General features: G+C 43.7%; 1 protein-coding gene across 1 annotated transcript in view; it reads left to right on the forward strand.

The window, feature by feature from the left end:
• Positions 1-20,858, forward strand: part of atp2b4 (ATPase plasma membrane Ca2+ transporting 4) — a 130,454-nt gene that overhangs the window by 73,573 nt on the left and 36,023 nt on the right. Inside the window, exons 7-13 of the mRNA XM_056275335.1 lie at positions 4,624-4,659; positions 13,352-13,525; positions 14,377-14,591; positions 14,858-15,100; positions 16,553-16,794; positions 17,416-17,653; positions 20,495-20,674. Coding sequence (XP_056131310.1) covers positions 4,624-4,659; positions 13,352-13,525; positions 14,377-14,591; positions 14,858-15,100; positions 16,553-16,794; positions 17,416-17,653; positions 20,495-20,674 — 1,328 coding nt within the window. The remainder of the gene's footprint in view (positions 1-4,623; positions 4,660-13,351; positions 13,526-14,376; positions 14,592-14,857; positions 15,101-16,552; positions 16,795-17,415; positions 17,654-20,494; positions 20,675-20,858) is intronic.

Raw genomic sequence — 20,858 nt, forward strand, 5'->3', positions numbered from 1 at the left:
TGACGTTAAGTAAAACAATTTGAAGTTGGTAAGCAGAGTCCATACACAAACACACACACACACACACACACACACACAGAAACTGTTTAGACCAGCTGTCGGTTTTGTCCTGCAGAAAGACAGAGCAGATATGTCTGTCAAACACGGTTACATCATACCATTTGCACCAGTGGTGGGCACCACAAAATGAATGAATGAATCACATTCAGACGAATCATTCTCAAAATCGGGCCGAGTCTCAAATGGTGCTGAATAATGCATGCTGAATAAAGCATGTCGAGTGCGCCGGCTTGACTCATTGCACTGCCGCGTATGGTCTTTCTGCAGAGCTCGAGAAGCTCAAACATGTGAGATCGTACATAAGGAACGGTACATAAGGAATGGTGCATACCGGGTCAGTCTTTTTGTACTTCTGCTTCCAACAATATGTGTGAAATACCAGTAAAAGGTCACGTATGGATGCAATATCGAATCCTTCACATACTGAATAGGATAACTGAACTGGTATTCAAGCGGCCAGGGAACAATGCTTTTATGGCGAATGTGAATTTGCTATGGTATTTTTTCATCACTTTTTTTTTCCAGCAATATCTTTATTCATATCAAATTAATATTAAAATTAAAATTATTTCCAACAACAAAGAAACAAATGAGTACTCATCCAGCAAGAGAGATATCAAAACGTAAATAGATTATTGTCCAACATTAAAATTAGGCCTTTCCTTACATATTTGGAAGATAATTAAAGAATGCAAAGAACAATTTAAAAAATACAAAATAAAATGAAATAATAGTAAATAAAATTAACAAAATATATATATATACAATAATAAAATAATTGTAATAAAAATAATTAAAATAAATAAAAAACAAATGAATTTCTCTACTTTTCACAAGGTTTCCCCTTTTGTTATACCCATGTGGTTAGCGCTGTCGCCTCACAGCAAGAAGGTCCTGGGTTCAAACCTCGCGGTTGTCCAACCTTGAGGGTCATCCCAGGTCCTTTCTGTGCGGAGTTCACATTTTCCCCCTGTGTCCGCGGTGGGTTTTCTCCGGGTGCTCCGGTTTCACCCGCCATCAAAAAGACATGTATGTTAGGGTTAATATTCCTGTCTGTGTCCCTAACCGAGACGATGGAAAAAAGAACTGGAGTTGGTTCCCAGGCGCTGCGCAGCGGCGGCCCACTGCTCCTAGTGACACAGCTAGAGTGGGTTAAATGCAGAGGAAGAATTGGCCCACGGGGATTAATAAAGTAGTAAAATAAACAAACAAACAAACAAATAAATATGAATTATTTGTATGTCATTATCAAGCTCAAAGACACAGTTCACATGTGTTACTTCAAGCAACTTTTCATCAGACTTTTACTGTTGCGTTGGATAATTACATTGGCCTGAAAGACTTCTCAACAAAAACATCTTTTAATTGTTGCTGTTCCCAACTGACATGGAAATTATATCTATATGTAATATTATATATTATTATATAGCTATATTATTATTATTATTATCATTGCTGTTGTTATTATTATATAACAAATGTAAACACCAAAGCCCTTTTGAAAAAAGTTTTTGTAACAAATGGCTGAATTGTTTACATAATGGTCAAAGTACACATAATGATATTATAAACCTTGAAGTGCTTCAGTGTTACTGTGGAGTATTACCACATATGTTAAAGGACGGTATCGATGAATATCAGATCTGTTAATGCAACATTGGTCAAGCCTGCGGGCGCTCTGCTGGACTAGTGAGTGAACTGCATGAGTCAGAGACACCGAGGACCCGTGTTGCACTGGAGCCTCACAAGGCTCCAACACTGAGGTCTCTGCGATGTCCTGACTCAAGTCTGTCAGTTCAACCAAAAGAAATGAACTGCCCACCACTGTTTTGCTCTCATAACACACACACACACACACACACACACACACACACACACACACACACACACACATCCCTTTGTCCCAGCCCCTAAAATCAACTACAACATCAAGATGTGAAACTATATATATATTTATTTTTTTTTTGATTTTTATATATGTATATGTACAGTGCATCCGGAAAGTATTCACACCCCTTCACTTTCCCCACATTTTGTTATGTTACAGCCTTATTCCAAAATGGATTAAATTCCTTTTTTTTCTCATCAATCTATACACAATACCCCATAATGACAAAGTGAAAAAGGTTTTGTAGAAATTTTTGCAAATTTATTAAAAATAAAAAACTGAAATATTGCATGTACGTAAGTATTCACAGCCTTTGCTATTACACTCAAAATTGAGCTCAGGTTCATCCTGTTTCCACTGATCATCCTTGAGATGTTTCTACATCTTGATTGGAGTCCACCTCTAGTAAATTCAATTGATTGGACATGATTTGGAAAGGCACACACCTGTCTATATAAGGTCCCACTGTTGACAGTGCATGTCAGAGCAGAAACCAAGCCATGAAGTCAAAGGAATTGTCTGTGGACCTCTGAGACAGGATCGTATCGAGGCACAGATCTGGGGAAGGGTACAAAAACAATTCTACAGCTTTGAAGGTCCCGAAGAGCACAGTGGTCTCCATCATTCGTAAATGGAAGAAGTTTGGATCCACCAGGACTCTTCCTAGAGATGGCCGCCCAGCCAAACTGAGCAATCAGGGGAGAAGGGCCTTGGTCAGGGAGGTGACCAAGAACCCAATGGTCACTCTGACAGAGCTCCAGCGTTCCTCTGTGGAGATGGGAGAACCTTCCAGAAGGACAACCATCTCTGCAGCACTCCACCAATCAGGCCTTTATGGTAGAGTGGCCAGACGGAAACCTCTGCTCAGTAAAAGGCACATGACAGCCCGCTTGGAGTTTGCCAGAAAGCACCTAAAGGACTCTCAGACCATAAGAAACAAGATTCTCTGGTCTGATGAAACCAAGATGGAACTCTTTGGCCTGAATGCCAAACGTCACGTCTGGAGGAAACCAGGCACCTCTCATCACCTTGCTAATACCATCCCTACAGTGAAGCATGGTGGTGGCAGCATCATGCTGTGGGGATGTTCTTCAGCGGCAGGAACTGGGAGACTAGTCAGGATCGAGGGAAAGATGAATTGAGCAAAATACAGAGAGATCCTTGATGAAAACCTGCTCCAGAGCGCTCAGGACCTCAGACTGGGGTGAAGGTTTACCTTTCAACACAACGACGACCCTAAGCACACAGCCAAGACAACGAAGGAGTGGCTTCGGGACAAGTCTGTGAATGTCCTTGAGTGGCCCAGCCAGAGCCCAGACTTGAACCCCATTGAACATCTCTGGAAAGACCTGAAAATAGCTGTGCACCGACGCTCCCCATCTAACCTTACAGAGCTCGAGAGGATCTGCAGAGAAGAATGGAAGAAATACCCCAAATATAGGTGTGCCAAGCTTGTGGCTTCATACCCAAGAAGACTTGAGGCTGTAATCGCTGCCAAGGGTGCCTCAAGGGGTATGAAGGGGTATGAATACTTACGTACATGCAATATTTCAGTTTTTTATTTTTAATAAATTTGCAAAAAATTTCTACAAAACCTTTTTCACTTTGTCATTATGGGGTATTGTATGTAGATTGATGAGGAAAAAAAAGAATTTAATCCATTTTGGAATAAGGCTGTAACATAACAAAATGTGGGGAAAGTGAAGGGGTGTGAATACTTTCCGGATGCACTGTATATACGTGTGTGTGTGTGTGTGTGTGTGTGTGTGTGTGTGTGTGTGTGTGTATATTATATGTATACTTCAGACTTGTAACTTTTGTGTTTATTCTTGATTATTTTCAAATTCAATCAGTGTGCCTATACCTACACAAACTCATGCATATACGTGCTGAAATACTTACCTTCACACTCTTGTCTTGGCATTCTGCTGTTTATCTGACAACTCAACTGGAAATACACGCATGCACACAAACACACAAATGAGGAAAAACACTACCAGCATAGCAGGCTCTTAATGACAATTCAGAATCACTTCTCTCGTGTGTGTGTGTGTGTGTGTGTGTGTGTGTGTGTGTGTGTGTGTGTGTGTGGGGCTCAGTGACTCGGCATTCAGTGCCTTGTGCTTGCACACTGTGCCTGTTTGTGTGTGTGTGTGCGCGCCAGTTGGTTTGTGTGTGCTTGTTGTGCATGTGTGTGTTTGCTTGTTGTGTCAGTGCTTTTATTGTGTCTAACCCTGCCAAACCTATTTCAAGGTAAAACCCACGGTGTTATTCTATTATTATTGTGTGAATTAACGGCCACCGTAGACCTATAAAAACATTATTACTAAAAACCAGTGAATACCGCTGGTTGCTGTGCATTGCAGTCACAATTAACCCAGTGCTTGGAATCAGTGAGTGCTCTCTGACTCTCTCTCTCTCTCTCTCTCTCTCTCTCTCTCTCTCTCTCTCTCTCTCTCTCTTTCTCTCTTTCAATGGCCAATTTCTGCCCGCAACACACACACACTCACTCACACACACACACACACACACACACACACACACACACACACACACACACACACACACGGACCTCAATTAGTTTTTCCTTTTACGTTTTCCCTCAGTTTTATGATTTCTTTCTTTCTTTTGAGCCATGTTATCAGCATTCCGCACTCTCTCCTTTGTCCAAACAGGTAAAAAACAAGGACCCCCTGAAAATCGCAACAAAGGTAACCCCTCCATCCCCTGCCCTCTGCTCACTTTCTCATCCCTCCTCCCAACCCTTTCATTTCAGTGGCAGGTTGGCAGTCTGTCGATCTCGCTTCCACTCCTCGCTCTCTCTCTCTCTCTCTCTCTCTCTCTCTCTCTCTCTCTCTCTCTCTCTCTCTCTCTCTCTCTCTCTCTCTCTCTCTCTCTTCTCGCTCTCTCTCTCTCCGTCTGTTATGCTTTCCCCTTTACCTCCCTATCAAAGAGGACCTCTCTCGCCTTGCTTTTCTCTAAAAGGGTGCAACTCTCACGTTCAGCTGACCCGGCCGCCTCAGAGAACATGAGCTGAATTCTTTTAGTTTGATTTGAGTGGGGGGATTACAGCTCAGTTCCCACTGTCAGCTATGCCGAGACCACTGAATGAAACGAGAGGGTCATTTCCCTTCTTTTTTACATTTGGAGCTGGAAAAAAATACACAGTCTTAAAGGGCTAAGTCATATATTTTTTGCATTTTCGACTGTCTGATGCAAGATTTCATTTCGTACATTAGAAATTGCTACTGCTCCATCTTTACTTTGCCCTTGTGTGCCTGTGTGCGCGCGTCTGTGTGTGTCTATGCACCTGTGTGGGTGGTTGCATGTGTAATTCTAAGTCGGATGACAGGGGCAACATCGCCTCCCATTCCCTTGTAAATGCCTCCAGGGGTGCCGTATAGTCCCAATAGCCCATCTCCAACTTCCTTAACCCTTCTCCTCTATGCGTCAACGCACGAACAATAACCTCTGCGAGCTGCCTCATCACAATTCACGCATACACCTACACACACACACACACCATACACACACACACACACACACACACATACATATGATCCCACACTCTTGCCCTCCTTCCCACCTCCCATGGATTGAGCATCTGCTGCAGACAGAATGTCTCATGATACCCCTAAAGTATGCACAATAACACAAACAAACACACACACTCCCACTCTCTCTACTTACCCTTGACCTTGGATGTATTCACAAGGTGATCTTTACTGCTCCGGTAGGACTCTGAACAGATGGTTTCAGCGGGACGTCCATCAGTTTATTGAGCAACTGCTCATGATGAAAAGTAACTACACTCAAACAAAAAAAATATATAAATGCAACATACAGCAATTTCATGCAACAATTAAGATTTTACTGCTTCAGTAAACTGAGATGAAATCCATTTGTCACGGCTCTGTAACCACAGATAATTTTAGGTCACAGGGAGAGAAAGAGAATTGGAAAGGACATGGATTAGTAAACCAGTGTCTGGTTTGACCCCGGTTTGCTACCTGCAATGTGGGAAATGAGAAGGACCGTGTGCGGGAGGAAGAATTGAGCATAAAAATAGGCATCTCTGGTGCTCCATTTTGAAGTAAGGCCATCCAGAAGTCAAAAAAGGGGAAGTCCACAACCTTGATTAATAACTTGGTCGAATTATTTTACATTTCAAATAGTGTGATAAGTTGTACATTCTCTACGAAGAGACGACAACGTTTCACCCATAGGCTTTGTCAGGTCATCGCTGCGCCGCCTCCCTGCGGCGTGTGTTAGATATTGACGGAGCCGGTCACGTTATCAACCAGGACCTGCAGAATATCATCTCACTCCTCCTCGGTGACTTTGTGAAGTTGCTGGAAACTGGCACGAACTGTGTAACACGGTACTGTGCTTGCCAGTACCGAGCAACACAAATATGCATGGACTAGGCTGTGGAACAACATCGATGTTTTCAGCTCCCCTGAATTGTGTACCTATCACCGTGACAACGGGCCCGGTGCCACCATACTGAAACGAGGTAATGATCTTGGATGAATGGTTCAACGATAGGCCTCGAGACCCAGTCATGGGATCTAATTACATTCAAATAATCATCAAATGCTTTTGTTGCCTTTAGCCTGTACCCGCCCATACCTTAAAACCCCGCCGCCACCACCAAAATGTGGCACTCCATTCACCACAAGGATGATGGAAAATTGTTAATCCTCACAATGCCATGTGGTGTCATTTGCCTGTTAATACTTAAAGCAGGTCAGTTAAGGTAAAGAGGAAAATTCTTCAGTATGCCAATTGCCATTAACAGGAAGTATTTGCCTACTTAAATACGATGTGAAATGAAAATTGACTGTTTTACCTTGTTAGCTCATTTCCCCTGTCATGTTATGCACCTATTGAACAATTTGTGCAAAAAGCAATCACAAAAATACAAAAACAAATTTTTTTGGGAGTGGGGGTTCCCCCTTTTTCTCCTGAATTGTACCTGGCCAATCACCCCGCTCTCCGAGTCATCCGGTGCACTGCTCCACCCCCTCTGCCGATCCGGGGAGGGCTGCAGACTACCACATGCCTCCTCCGATACATGTGGAGTCGCCAGCCGCTTCTTTTCACCTGACAGTGAGGAGTTTTGCCAGGGGAATGTAGTGCGTGGGAGGATCACGCTGTTCCCCCCCAGCGTCCCCCCCACCCCCGATCCCATGTTGGTAGGCAATGGAATAGACCGCTACGCTACCCAGACGCCCTCTTTTTTTTTTTTTTTAACTTATTTTACATCAAAATTTAATCTCCTCCCTCTAAAACAGCCACATTTGTGATGGTGTCACCAGCTCCGAGCGGCTGGGCGGTCACAACAGCATCACTCCAACATTGACGACGGCATTGCGGTAGGCAAGCGGTCCTCCACGATAGAACGTAGGCTAACGTTAGCATCCAGTTCTGTGTCACTGTACTTTTCCCTGTTTGTTACGGCCTGCCTTCTTTTGCACGATCCAGTCAAATTGTGAAGGATCAAATCACAACCTGCCCAAATATCCTGTTTTACAAGGAAGTACTCCAGATTGCAGAAGCAAGATAGGCTCTTAATATCGCTTCACGTTGTTTTTAAATCTGTTAATTCACTGAACTTTTAGTGGAATCAAGATCCTCGTGAGAAAGGCAAGCATTCAGATTAGCTTCACACAGGAGATGTTGTCTGGTAGATTGTGCAGATTATCTTTGGCTGGACAAACATTCGCTACATGCGCCAGGTGTTCCTGGTCTGGAGTTGTGAAATCGGACGAGCAAACGGTCTGTGGACGTGAAATGAACCATCACTTCTCTGGAGACAGCTTTAATTAATGATCCTGCAGTCATTATGTCAACTGCACACTCTTTAATTACCCCAGCACAAAGTGCCCCTGTGTTCTAATTTGTGCTTTGGATGTTTGAGTGGCATCTTGAAATGCCTCACCTTTTGGGTGGATGCATTATCTTTTGCAAAGGAGAAATGCGCACAGGGATGTAAACATGCAGTATTTGTGCAAAAATGGGGAGATATCATTTAGCATGCATGGAAAAAAACCTGGGCTCTTTCATTACAAGTCATAGCACATTGGATCAGAACGTATTTTGTTGCGTTTAAATTTTGTGTTCAAACTCTGTGTGTTTCTGTGCAGTTTTTTTGCAGTCTAGATTATATGCCGTATGATTTATTGCTATTATTTTTAAGGAGTTAAGGCCCTGTGATGGCCTGGCGGCCTGTCCAGGGTGTCTCCCCGCCTGCCGCCCAATGACTACTGAGATAGGCTCCAGCATCCCCCGTGACCTTGAGAGCAGGATAAGCGATCTGGATAATGGATGGATGGATGGAGTTAAGGGAAATTAAGTCATGGGTTTCTTTCCCAATCAAAGAATCAACCCATTATGGGGGGTAGGGGTGGGGTGGGGTCAGTCACATTGCAAGGTCTTGGTAACGGATGCAGGTGAAATCGGTAAATTGAAGTTGCTTTTTAGTAAGTCTCATACACAAGAACACATGAAACCCCTCACTGATCATTCCTACGCTTTGAAAACGCTAAAAGGTTCAACAGTATATTTTGCGTACTCTGTTGGTAGGGTGTGATATTCTACATTTTACTGTAGTCGGTGGAGAAAAATTTGGACATGGAGCAGCACATGCATTTTATTTTGACTCCTCCACCTTTATTGAAATGCATACTTAAATGCTCTTCGTCTCTACCAGGAGCCAGTCATAAATCTGTCAGCGTAAACTTTTACAACGAAGAGATTTAATTCGACACGGGGAATAAGGACAACAGACGCTGTGAGTGGGAGGGCTAAATGAAAATCACTGTGGGTCAAAGCTGTGCAGGGGAGTTGCACCCTTGCAGTATCAGTGGTCTGCCTTATGTTTTGTTGTCTATTTTCTTTCCCCCTTTCTTTTGCCTTTATTCACATCCTTTTTTTTTTAATGTTGCCTTTTTCCAGGGTGTTGTCCAGGACTTCATGCTGTCTTGTAATCACTGTTTGACTCTCTTCTTTTACAAATCTCCTTTAATTGCTCTCTGTCTCTCTGTCACTGGAATATAGTTTACCAAGTTTTTCAACCTCCTTTACATTTTACTCCCCCACCCCCCGCCCTTACCTTTCGTGGTGGTTTTGTTTTGTTGCTTTTTGTTTTCGGGTAATTCTTTGAGATCATTGGTTGTTCCCTTATTTGTGAGTTTCTTTCTTTCTTTCTTTCTTTCTTTCTTTCTTTCTTTCTTTCTTTTTTTTCCCCCTGTGACACACTCACCCACCCTCCTTTTGGTCATGTGTGGTCCCATGGTTCCATACTGCGTCCGTTAAGTGCTGAGCGTTGCTCTGTCAGTGTCAGTCCAGTCCGCCAATCCAGTCCGGTTCATGCAAAGCTTTGTCACTTAGTCGTGTCCTTATTCAGCTCAATGTTGTGGTTGGTGGTTTGGTCCGAGATTGTCTTAAGCAAGGGACCGTGTGGATGTGGCAGAGAGTTCCCTGCTTTCACCTGTCCTTTGTCCAAATGAAAACATTTGTTTGTCTGTTTGAGTAATGATGGCCATGTCCAATCAAAAAATACCTTCATGCAAAATTCTGTCAAGGTTATGAGTAAACTAGTTATCTGTTACTGAGTTAATGCTGTGCAAGGCTCATGTTGGATCTCTTACTGTAGGTTTGCCCCAATAGTAAATTTGTTAAAGTTTCAATTATAGTACTTAAGGTCATGGCATTATGAGCCAAATATTCACATTTCAGGCTGATAAATTGTAAGTACTCAATTCTGACTGGCTTGAAAACGGTCTTTATAACTTTATCTTTGGGTATGTACAAAATATGCATATGATCACTTTTCTTAGTTGTGCTAGCCGGTTTTGTAGATCCAATTTCAGCCGTAGCCTGGCATGCAATTGCCTAACTAAATTAATTTGCTCTTGTCTTCATTATGTGCACATTAGTGTCCATGCCATATAAACAGGCCTGTACAGCCCAAGTTGCAGAGCTCGCACTTCCTGGGTTAGGAGTCAGTTTCTTTCCCAGTACTATAATGTACTTTAAATGACAGCTTACATAAACAGGAGTATTACATTAAGCAGTCTTAAGTAGTTTGTCGAGCAGAGAATGGGTGGGTGCAGATTTATTCAGGAAAACAAAAACAAACCAGAAGACCTGGACAGATTTTTTTGCATGGAGCCAATTAAGTTGCCCTGACATGGCTTGTAATGAATGGGCATCATCCAGGAGAAGTAGCATGCTTTATGTACATGTTTTATTGCTGTGAATATTGATGCCAGAGTTGAATTTGGTAGTGGTGCGTGCCTACAATAAGGTCCAACAGGGTTTAAAGGAAATGGTAAAATTCACTGAAATTATATATTACAATAATGCTGTTTTCCTGCCGGTTTTTTTTTGTTTTTTTGTTTGTTTTGTTTTTTTTGTTATCAGTCAGAACCCTTATACTGATTTTACTGTCACACTCAGTCAAAACTAACAGGTATTTTCAAACATTTTAAGCCTTTACACTCCCATTAGGTCACTCTTAGGCAGGCGCGTGGGAAGATGTTTTAAGTAGGGGGGGGCTGCCAACTAAAACGAAAAGTATTGTGGCGAGCCAGTGTGGAAGAATGAGTTGAGAGACCGAGATCCCTTTTGAATCGCAACCCCCGTGCCCCATACACTGCAGGACCAGAACTGACTGCATTAACGAGCCCCCCCCCCATCTCCCAGGTCGCGACGTCAGTCCCAGTCACGGTCCTACAGTCAGTTAGTCAGTAAAAGGTCTCCTACTTAGTCTGAGTTGAACCCCCAAAACAACAACACAAGAATAACCACAACATCGACCGCAGAGCATTAAAACACAATTTTCAATCTAACATTAACAGTCCCATCAGCCATTGCGCTCCCCCAGCGCAGAACCACCGACAGTCAGAGCGAACGCCTCCCTCGGTCACTACAGTGTGACGTCATTGTTTTGTTTGTGAGGCACGTGTAGCATATTTGGAATGGAGTGTTTACTCACTTTATTATTAAAAATGTACATTCCACGCGCAGCCCTAGCCCACTGTTTTAAAAAAAGGTACATTTTATATATTTTGTTTTATTTATTTATATATTTATTTGTTTGTTTGTTTATTTTTGCGTTTGTACGTTAGGAAAAGTTAGACATACTGTTGGGTCAAAGATGTTACACAACCACCTGCCACCACTAGGGGGAGCTGCCCCCCCCCACTTCCCACGCTAATGCTCTTAGGGGAATTTTAGGCATCTATCAAAAAGTATTGCGGGATATCAAAATAACACGGTTAGTGTTAGGTTGTTTCTACTCTGCACCAAGGGCGTCGGAACCTGGGGGGTGGGGGGGTAGAGGGCCTCAATGTGGGTGGGCGGCAAAAAAGCCCCCCCCCCAATAAACAACAACATCCACTACTAGATATATGCATAGATCTATATAATATTGGACATATACTCTGTATGTGCCAGCAGTCATGTCATTCCCATCCCACAATAAGTAAAAGTCAGTGATGTACAGATGTCTAGGCTTTACTTTTTTCTCTCAAATAGCTTAAAAATGGTTAATTTAGCTGCCGAAATTAAAAATGATAATGATAATCTTCCAGGTGAGGCTTCATCATATGGCCATGAACCATGTTTTTCTTTGCTGAAAACTGTTGTAAAACGGCAGTTTAAAACCGTTTTTTTTTCCCCGGGGAAGCATGCCCCCCGGATCCCCCTACAGGGTTTTGCCCCCCCCCATATCAAACTCCCTCCTACGCCCCTGCTCTGCGCTGTCATACAGACACGTTTCAATAAAAGTATCTGTGGTCAGGTGTTGACGTAATATCAAACTTCACTGCTAAAAATGAGTTGAAAACCATTTACCGCATCCGCAAGACGGCAGTCAGCTTCTCTTTCCGTTCGCCCCCGATACACTTTCGTGCTTCTAACGACCAATTATCGGAAATCACAGAGCAGGATAGAGACCGGTTGTGTGCGTGTACACAGAGACTGAATAGATAAAATAAAAGAAGCTCTACATGCTGGCAAAAAGATGCGAGGACTTTTGAGTAAAATGTAAATACACCATTTGCCTATGAAACCCGGGAGCAGGGCTGTGCAGTAGGGTGACGTATGTCGTGAGACGAGAGGCGGCGTCAGAAGTCGCAGTTTTCCTCCCTCCCAAATAACTGTCTTGTTCACAAAACCTCAACCTCCGATGTTAAACACTGTTGTGACAAAAAGCTTTTGTCTCTAATCGACACTTTCCAAATGCTGGTTTTTTTCCCCCTGCACTGCTGTACCTGTGATATGTGTGTCAAATGTCTACAAACCTTTTTTTTTTGGCCCCCATAAAAACTTACTCTGACTTATAGTTTTGCAAGCAGCTCGAAATGCCCAGTTTCTTTAGCCTGTCTGTTTTATTTGTTTTATTCATTTTTTTGTTGTTGTTATAATAAGTGGGCTAAAAGTGATTATTGGTAGTCCTGACGTTTTGGTAAGCTTAAGACTCAGCAGAACCAGTGATGTTTCTGATACTGTTAGTTTTTATTTATTTATTTATTTATTTATGTTCCTGGTCTGAGCGATCTCTGTAAACCCGTAGGTCACTTTGGTGGTGGGCGGCGTTTCCGCTCTTCTCCGACCTGAATTGAACGTGCAACCTTCTGTCTGCTTCTCTGCCCTTCATCCCTAAACCACTCCTAAACCCCCTGCCCCTTTATTTTTTGGAATATCTCCTCCTCTCCTCCACTCTCCTGTTCAACCACCACCAACCAATGACCCCTCCCTAAATATATCCAAAAAAAAAATCTCAACCTTTGTATCCCTCCCACTTATGATTGCGGCCCATCCACTTACCATCGCTAATCATTACCGTCCTCCACTGTTCGCCTAACCCCCACCCTCCCCACAATAAAACCAAAACACGCACCACCTTGTTTTCCTTTTCTTTCCCTTTCCACCCATACAATGTTGTCATCATCTCACTCAACTCTGTGACCCTTTTGCAACGCCTATCCTCTAATATGTGCATATCTTTAACCCATCATGGCCGTCCTTGCCCTTGAACCTCATCAACCTACCCATGTCTTTCCTTCTTGCTCCTTTCTGCAAATGCCTCTTCTCTACCCCTTCTCCTGTATCTTTCACACACGGCGCCAATGCCATCTCCTCATGTCTTCTCTATTTCCACCCTATTACGCCACCCTTTCATGCCCCAATCCCCTGGAACTACCCCACCCTGTGTAATCTACATACCCTACCCCATCCCTTTATCCCTCCATACCCATCTTCCTTTATCCTCGGCTCTTACCCCCCGGTTGCACCCTCTTCCCCCAAACCCCCACTGTTAAAACCATACCAACCCATTCCCCCCCCCCTACCTTGTCTGTGTCCTTGCACCAATTCACATCCCTTCTCCAGCTAAGACCCAGGACGGCATCGCTCTGGAGATCCAACCTCTGAAGAGCGAGGAGACTGCCGAGTCGGAGGAGAAAGAGGAGACCAAACCTCTGAAGAAGGTCAACGTGACCAAGAAGGAAAAGTCTGTGCTTCAGGGCAAGCTCACCCGGCTTGCCGTGCAGATTGGGAAGGCCGGTGAGTGGACATGCACACGTACACACATTCTGATACAAAAACGCTCACATACACCTCACATAAATCCAATTTTTTTATGAATTGTCAATATGAAAAAAAAGAGGAAATGGCAAACATTAAATGAAATCCCCAAAATAGGCATAAAGGTTTTTTTTTTTTACATTCACTTGAGGTGGATGAACTGATTTGTTAAAAATAAATGTGATGAAATGCAGTGGAATTGCTTTTTCTGAATAAAAAAGAGAAGTGGGACTATAATGAGATCACATGATCGGCCGTCTCTTCATCTTAAATGTGTGCGGGCAATGGCGGATAGTACCACGCACAGGTGAGCCGAGGAGGAAATGAAAACCTTCCTTTATCTGATGTATGGGGAAAAAATGGCAATATCAGATGGAGAAACTGCAGCCTAATGCAGCCGTTTACCAATTAAACGTGGCCATCAGCAGAACCAAAAGTCGAGTCAATTTCGTTTGTTTTCGACAACAGAATCGTCACATCCTCATCATGTTTAGAGTAGGAACGTGTTTGCCGTTGCACCAGTGTTCATCCTACCCACTCAAAAATTGCAAAAGCGGTATATAGAGAATGTCTTAAACCATGATAAAGAGGCTGGTTAGTATTATGTAACCTGACTCTGGTCCAGATGGATGAAATAGCTATTTATAAATAGAGAAAAAAGCATGGATTCCGGCTTTAATGCATAACCCAAGCAACCACATTGTCGGAGTGGAAAACAAAAAACAAAATGGCGTATCTTTTTGAGCAGTCTGTCGATTATGGTACTATTTTTATTGTCAAACCTCTGCTCTCTCTGTTTCCCCCTCCCTCTTCCGTGTCTGTCCATCCAGGACTTATCATGTCTGCCGTCACAGTCATCATCCTCATCCTTTACTTTGTGATTGATACCTTTGGGGTGCAAGGCCGCCCCTGGCTGACTGAGTGCACTCCCATCTACATCCAGTACTTTGTCAAGTTCTTCATCATCGGTGTGACGGTGCTGGTGGTGGCCGTGCCCGAGGGACTGCCGCTGGCCGTTACCATCTCCCTGGCTTACTCTGTCAAGGTGACAACAAACAAACACACACCATACACACAAATACACACACGTTGTGCCGAGAATGACTGTGATGTTATCTCTTCTTCCTTTAATATCCTTTGCTCAACCCTTCCAGTATACCACTTTTACAGCCCCAGCTTTAGAATTTGAAGTCTTGCAGAATTTTTTATCTTAGACTCCTGCTCGAGACCCTCGAGCCTTTATGTATGAGATAAATTCAGTAAGAACTGAAGTAACAACCATCTCCCAAATCTCTCTTCTCCCACATTTAGAAAATGATGAAAGACAACAACCTGGTCAGGCACCTGGATGCCTGTGAGACCATGGGCAATGCCACAGCTATCTGCTCTGACAAGACAGGGACGCTGACCATGAACCGCATGACGGTGGTACAGGCCTACATAGGAGACGTTCACCACAAAACTGTACCTGAACCGGACGTCATCAGACCGGAAACCCTGGAAATCCTTGTCAACAGCATTGCCATAAACTCTGCTTACACTACCAAGATCTTGGTGAGTACATGGGATACACACACACACAAACACACACACTTCAAGTCACCTGCCCATTAGTGTTGTGTAAAAACGGTGTAACTCTAATTTTGGTGTCTGAAATTTTCTTGAATTTATCAAAAAGTAGTGGCTTTCAAAAACCTCACAATATGTTTAAAAACTCTGAAACCAGAGGCGTCTGGGTAGCGTGGCATCTATTCCATTGCATACCAACACGGGGATCGCCAGTTCGAATCCCCGTGTTACCTCTGGCTTGGTCGGGCGTCCCTATAGACACAATTGGCCGTGTCTGTGGGTGGGAAGCCGGATGTGGGTATGTGTCCTGGTCGCCCCACTAGCGTCTCCTCTGGTCTGTCGGTCGGGACGCCTGTTCAGGGGGGAGGGGGAACTGGGGGGGAATAGCGTGACCCCCCCCACGTGCTACGTCCCCCTGGCGAAACTCTGCGCTGTCAGGTGAAAAGAAGCGGCTGGCGACTCCACATGCATCGGAGGAGGCATGTGGTAGTCTGCAGCCCTCCCCGGATCGGCAGAGGGGTTGGAGCTGGGATGGCTCGGAAGAGATGGGTAACTGGCCGGGTACAATTGGGGAGAAAAAGCAGGGAGGGACAACAACTCTGAAACCATTATGAAACAGTGCTATTTGAAAAACAATTCACATCTGTCGATGAGAAAAACTGTTCTGATGAATACTGTATTTGATTGGTTTTCATCTGAAGGCAATGATACATTACACTGGTCTACAAAAATATAGTTTTTTTTTCTTGCATGGACTTTGGAAACTGTTTTTGGCTAATTTTGGGCTGCTGAATCCAAATCTGAGCTCAGATTTGCTCTATCACATCAAGTTGTTGTGCTATCTGTATGCTCCTTATTCAGGATTTTACAAAAGTTGACCATCTAGTCTGGCAATCTTGGTGGGGATAAAAATGACCCCTATTAATTTCCTAAATAATTTCATGCTTAGCTGAGTGTTTATTTATTCATTGTAATCATTTTTGCATCTATTGATCTTCTAATGCAACAGTGTTTTTTAACTCCCGAGTGTAAAATTGCTGTTTTCTCAAAAATAATGATTTTTCATAGTTCAAAAACCTGATGTGATAGGCAAAAACTAATGCCAGATTTGGATTCAGCACCCAAAAGTTAGCTAGAATCTGTTGAAAAACCCCATGCAAGAAAAATTGTGTTGACCAGTGTTATCTGTTCTGTCTATCACACACACACACACACACACACACACACACACACACACACACACACACACACACACACACACACACACACACACACACACACACACACACACATACACTAGAGGGAGAGAATAAATGTTTCCCCATCTTATTAGCTGTATGTCATCCCAGGTCTTACACTGAATGTTATTCAACACCTTTACCTCATACATAAAGAGCATTTCGGATAGCGATATAACTTTTTTTTGTGTCTTCTCAGCCACCAGAGAGGGAAGGCGGCCTGCCCCGGCACGTGGGCAACAAGACGGAGTGTGCCCTTTTGGGCATGGTTCTGGATCTAAGGAGGGACTACCAACCGATCCGGGACGAGATCCCAGAGGAGAAACTCTATAAGGTGTACACGTTCAACTCTTCCCGCAAGTCCATGAGCACTGTACTTAAAAACGCAGATGGAGGCTTCCGCATGTACAGCAAAGGCGCCTCTGAGATTATCCTGCGAAAGTAAGCGATGGGGCCTGGGAGCGGTGGGTCTGAAGTGGATGGATGGAGTAATTATTGAATGAATGGACCTACAGTAGGAATATCACATGCTGGTCTGTGTTTGTCAAAACTTCCTTTATCAAGACTCCTGCATACAGAGGAGGTGACATGGCTCTGCATTTTTACAATCATTCATTTAGCAGAAGCTTTTATCAAAATCGACTCACAAGGCAGTCAGCAAATTAGCATAAAAATTAGCATTACCATCAGACATTACAGAGCGCTAAATTGTAATATCATATGCAATAAATGCACGCAATATCAGGTGCATTTCTTTTAAGTGCATCTTAACTTATCAAGAGAAGGATGGTCAAGTTACAGAGTCAGTGGAAAATGCCGCATATCAGTATCACAGACATTATCATTGCAATGAGTGCATATCATGTCAAATGGGAGAGGGCATGGGAGTAGACACCGGTAATACTGGTGTCGACATTAGTAAGGACACAATAGTAATAGCAGATACAGCAACTCTTAATGTACTTCCTGTTAATGTCTGTCATAAAATACCCACATTCCCTGCAGACCCCCCCCCCCCAACCTCCCATTCATCTTCCTCTCTTGTTCTCTTTTTTTCGTAAGATGTTCCCGCATCCTGAACGCTCAGGGTGAGCCACACATCTTTAAGCCTAAGGACCGGGATGAGATGGTGCGGAAAGTCATTGAGCCCATGGCCTGTGATGGGTTGAGGACCATCTGTGTGGCCTACAGGGATTTCCCTGCCGAGGCTGGTGAGCCCAACTGGGACACCGAAAACGACATCCTCAACGACCTCACCTGCATCACTGTGGTTGGCATCGAAGACCCCGTCAGGCCTGAGGTACAAGGAAGGGTTTGCCCCAGGGTTCATTGATCTGACTAATTAAAATGCCACAGTGGAGACTGAGAAGGGGTCAAGTTTAAACATATGTGGGCCAGTCTCTAGAGTTTTACCTCTGTCTGTTGCTAAGCAGGTGATGTGGTCAGTGAATAATCATCTTTGACTGAGCACAAGTACTGAATTTGATATTAATGATCATGAATGGTGCTGAATCCTTATATAAAGTTCTGCTAAAATCACATATTGGAGACCACGGATAGCCAGATCTGCAGTATCAAAAAGTTGTTAGCAGTATTTAGTAACTCACAGTCAGTTGGTTTTCGGTGAGTTTCCTTCAGAATGTGGTCATGGCTGTTATAGCCTGTGCGAAAGAAATAATGCAAATCATTGAGTGTGTATGTCAATTCTTGACATCCATTAAGAGTCTGCTATCTTCCATTTATCCATCCATTGTGTATGCCCTCTTAATTCAATTTAGGGTCATGAGGGCTGGAAATATCCCAGCACGCATTGGGCAGAAGGCAGAGAGAAACACCATGTGGATAGGTCACAAGTCCATCGCAGAGCGCACATACACCATTCACACCTATGGGCAATTTAGAGACTCCAATTTACCCAACATGCATGCCCTTCAACTGTGAGAGGAGCTGGGAGTACCTAGAGGAAAGCTACACAAATATGGGGAGAACACAAATTCTAGCTCCAATTTCCATCCATCCCATTATCCAAACCGCTTATCCTGCTCTCAGGATCACAGGGCTGCTGGAGCCTATCCCACCAGTCATTCGGCGGCAGGCGGGGAGACACCCTGGACAGGCCGCCAGGCCATCACACAGGGCCTCTAGCTCCAATTTCTTCCATGTAAAACCAGAGAGGGTAGCAATTTCCAAAATACTACTTTGACCGCGAAACAAATCAAAACGATTAGTATGGGCCAAAATATACCAAGCCCAGAAGTAAGTCTTGTTTAAAATTGAATCAAAATTTGTAGTTTTTGGTCGTAATCGTAGGACTTATGTGAGGATGAAAACTTTATGGAACAGTGCACAAAACCTTCAGTCAAACATGGCTATGGCAACATTAAAGTTTTGGGGACATTTCTCCTCTTCCAGGGTTGGTGACTTACATGAGATCAGTTACACACTGACCCTAGTAGTTGGTCCACAGTGACACACTGAGCCTTGTGGTCCCCGGTTAAGGAATTAAACACAAGGGGGCTAACCCATGACTCTGTAGTGCTTTTTATAGTGAAATCTACTTTCATCTAGCAGCATAGTGTGTGTGTGTGTGTGTGTGTGTGTGTGTGTGTGTGTGTGTGTGTGTGTGTGTGTGTGTGTGTGTGTGTGTGTGTGAACCTTCTCATTCTAACACCATATATAGCTACCCATTATTCTTTCGCTAATACCCCTTGCAGTAAGCACTACATTTAGTTCTGTATAAGTCTGAGAGCAGCTGAAGTCAATCTGAACCCAGTATGTACTCCTCTGTATATGCTGGTGTATCTAGCTGGACAGAGAGATGGGGCTGATGGGGTGGAAACCTATATGTCTAGTTGTTTGGAATTCTTGGCACGTCCAGTTTTTTTTTCCATCTCTTGTAATTCCCGAAAAGGATCTAGACATAGACAAAGGCGTATTGGGAGCAGGTGCTTCGCCTTGATCCAATTGGCTTGCCTTTCGCTCCCATTTTCTCAAACTTGATGCATATTCACTGCCTGTTCACAGGAGAGTACTGCATCTTTATCCACAGCGATGGGCTGGGAAGGGAGGTTGACAACACTTTACCGTTCTTCTTTAAGTGGAAATGGTTGGCATTATTGATCTGTGGTTATGATGTTGCTATATTTTTTCAACAAGTGAAGTATTTGATATGTAAATAAATGCACCAGCAAATGTTTTCCAACCTCACGAATACACTCTGTGTATCATGTTTCCAGGCGATGTGTTAATACTGACAGTTGTACATGTAAAATTGTATTGTTGTAGTAATGTATTTTGGTAATATACCATGCGGACCATCTCCAACAACAACAAACTTACCCAGCTTGGTCGGGCGTCCCTACAGACACAATTGGCCGTGTCTGCGGTTGGGGAGCCAGAAGTGGGTATGTGTCCTGGTCGCTGCACTAGCACCTCCTCTGGTCAGTTGGGGTGCCTGTTCAGGAGGGCGGGGGAATAGCATGATCCTCCCACGTGCTACGTCCCCCTGGCGAAACTCCTCACTGTCAGGTGAAAAGAAGCAGCTGGCGACTCCACGTATATCGGAGGAGACGTGTAAGTCTGCAACCCTCCCTGGATCCACGGAGAGGGTGGAGCAGCGACCAGGACAGCTCGAAGGAGTGGGGTAATTAGCAGGATACAAAGGGGGGGAGGACTTACCAGGACCACACATGCTGCCTCCGTGATCATCCACTCCTCTACACCCAACTTCTCAGACATGAACGATAGAGCCATCACATGCCTTGCATTCACAATAGTGAATAATACCCATCACCCCCTGAATTCATATTTCCAACCTCTGCCATCAGTCCGTAGACACAGGACTTTGAAATGGATAAGAGCTCGCTTTGGCAGAAGTTTTGTCCCTTCTGCCAAAGCAGCACTAAACAAACTGCCTCGCTGACCAAGCATAGAGCCAGATTTATCTGTGAGTCTGAGTGAATGTCGTGTTTATGGATGTTATGTGTTTATGTATCTATATGTAGATCTTTGCATTGCGGTGCAGTTATCTGTATTTTTCTGTGCATGTACTGGCTGTGAAAACAAATTTCCTGCAGGACAGTAAAGACTATATCTATATCTCTACCTATACATTTGATTTTTTTTTCGTACTCTTTTCCAGGTACCGGAGGCTATTTCTAAATGCCAGCGTGCCGGCATCACTGTTCGTATGGTTACTGGAGACAATATCAACACTGCTCGAGCCATTGCAACCAAGTGTGGCATCCTGCTGCCTGGTGAGGACTTCTTGTGCCTGGAAGGAAAAGAGTTCAACCAGCAAATTCGCAATGACAAAGGAGAGGTCAGACCATATTTTATTTATTTAACATTCATGAGTGTACTTAATTTGGACTAAAAGTGCTTGTTTAGTAAATCCTCATAGGTTCAGTGGTTGTATTGTTAGTTTCTATCTTGGCCACTGGGGGTGCATGTTTTGAAAAGGGGGGAAGATGAGTAGAAATGAATTTACCTGAGCCATTAGATGT

The sequence above is a fragment of the Lampris incognitus genome, chromosome 2 (assembly GCF_029633865.1).
Source record: "Lampris incognitus isolate fLamInc1 chromosome 2, fLamInc1.hap2, whole genome shotgun sequence".
NCBI lineage: Eukaryota > Metazoa > Chordata > Actinopteri > Lampriformes > Lampridae > Lampris > Lampris incognitus.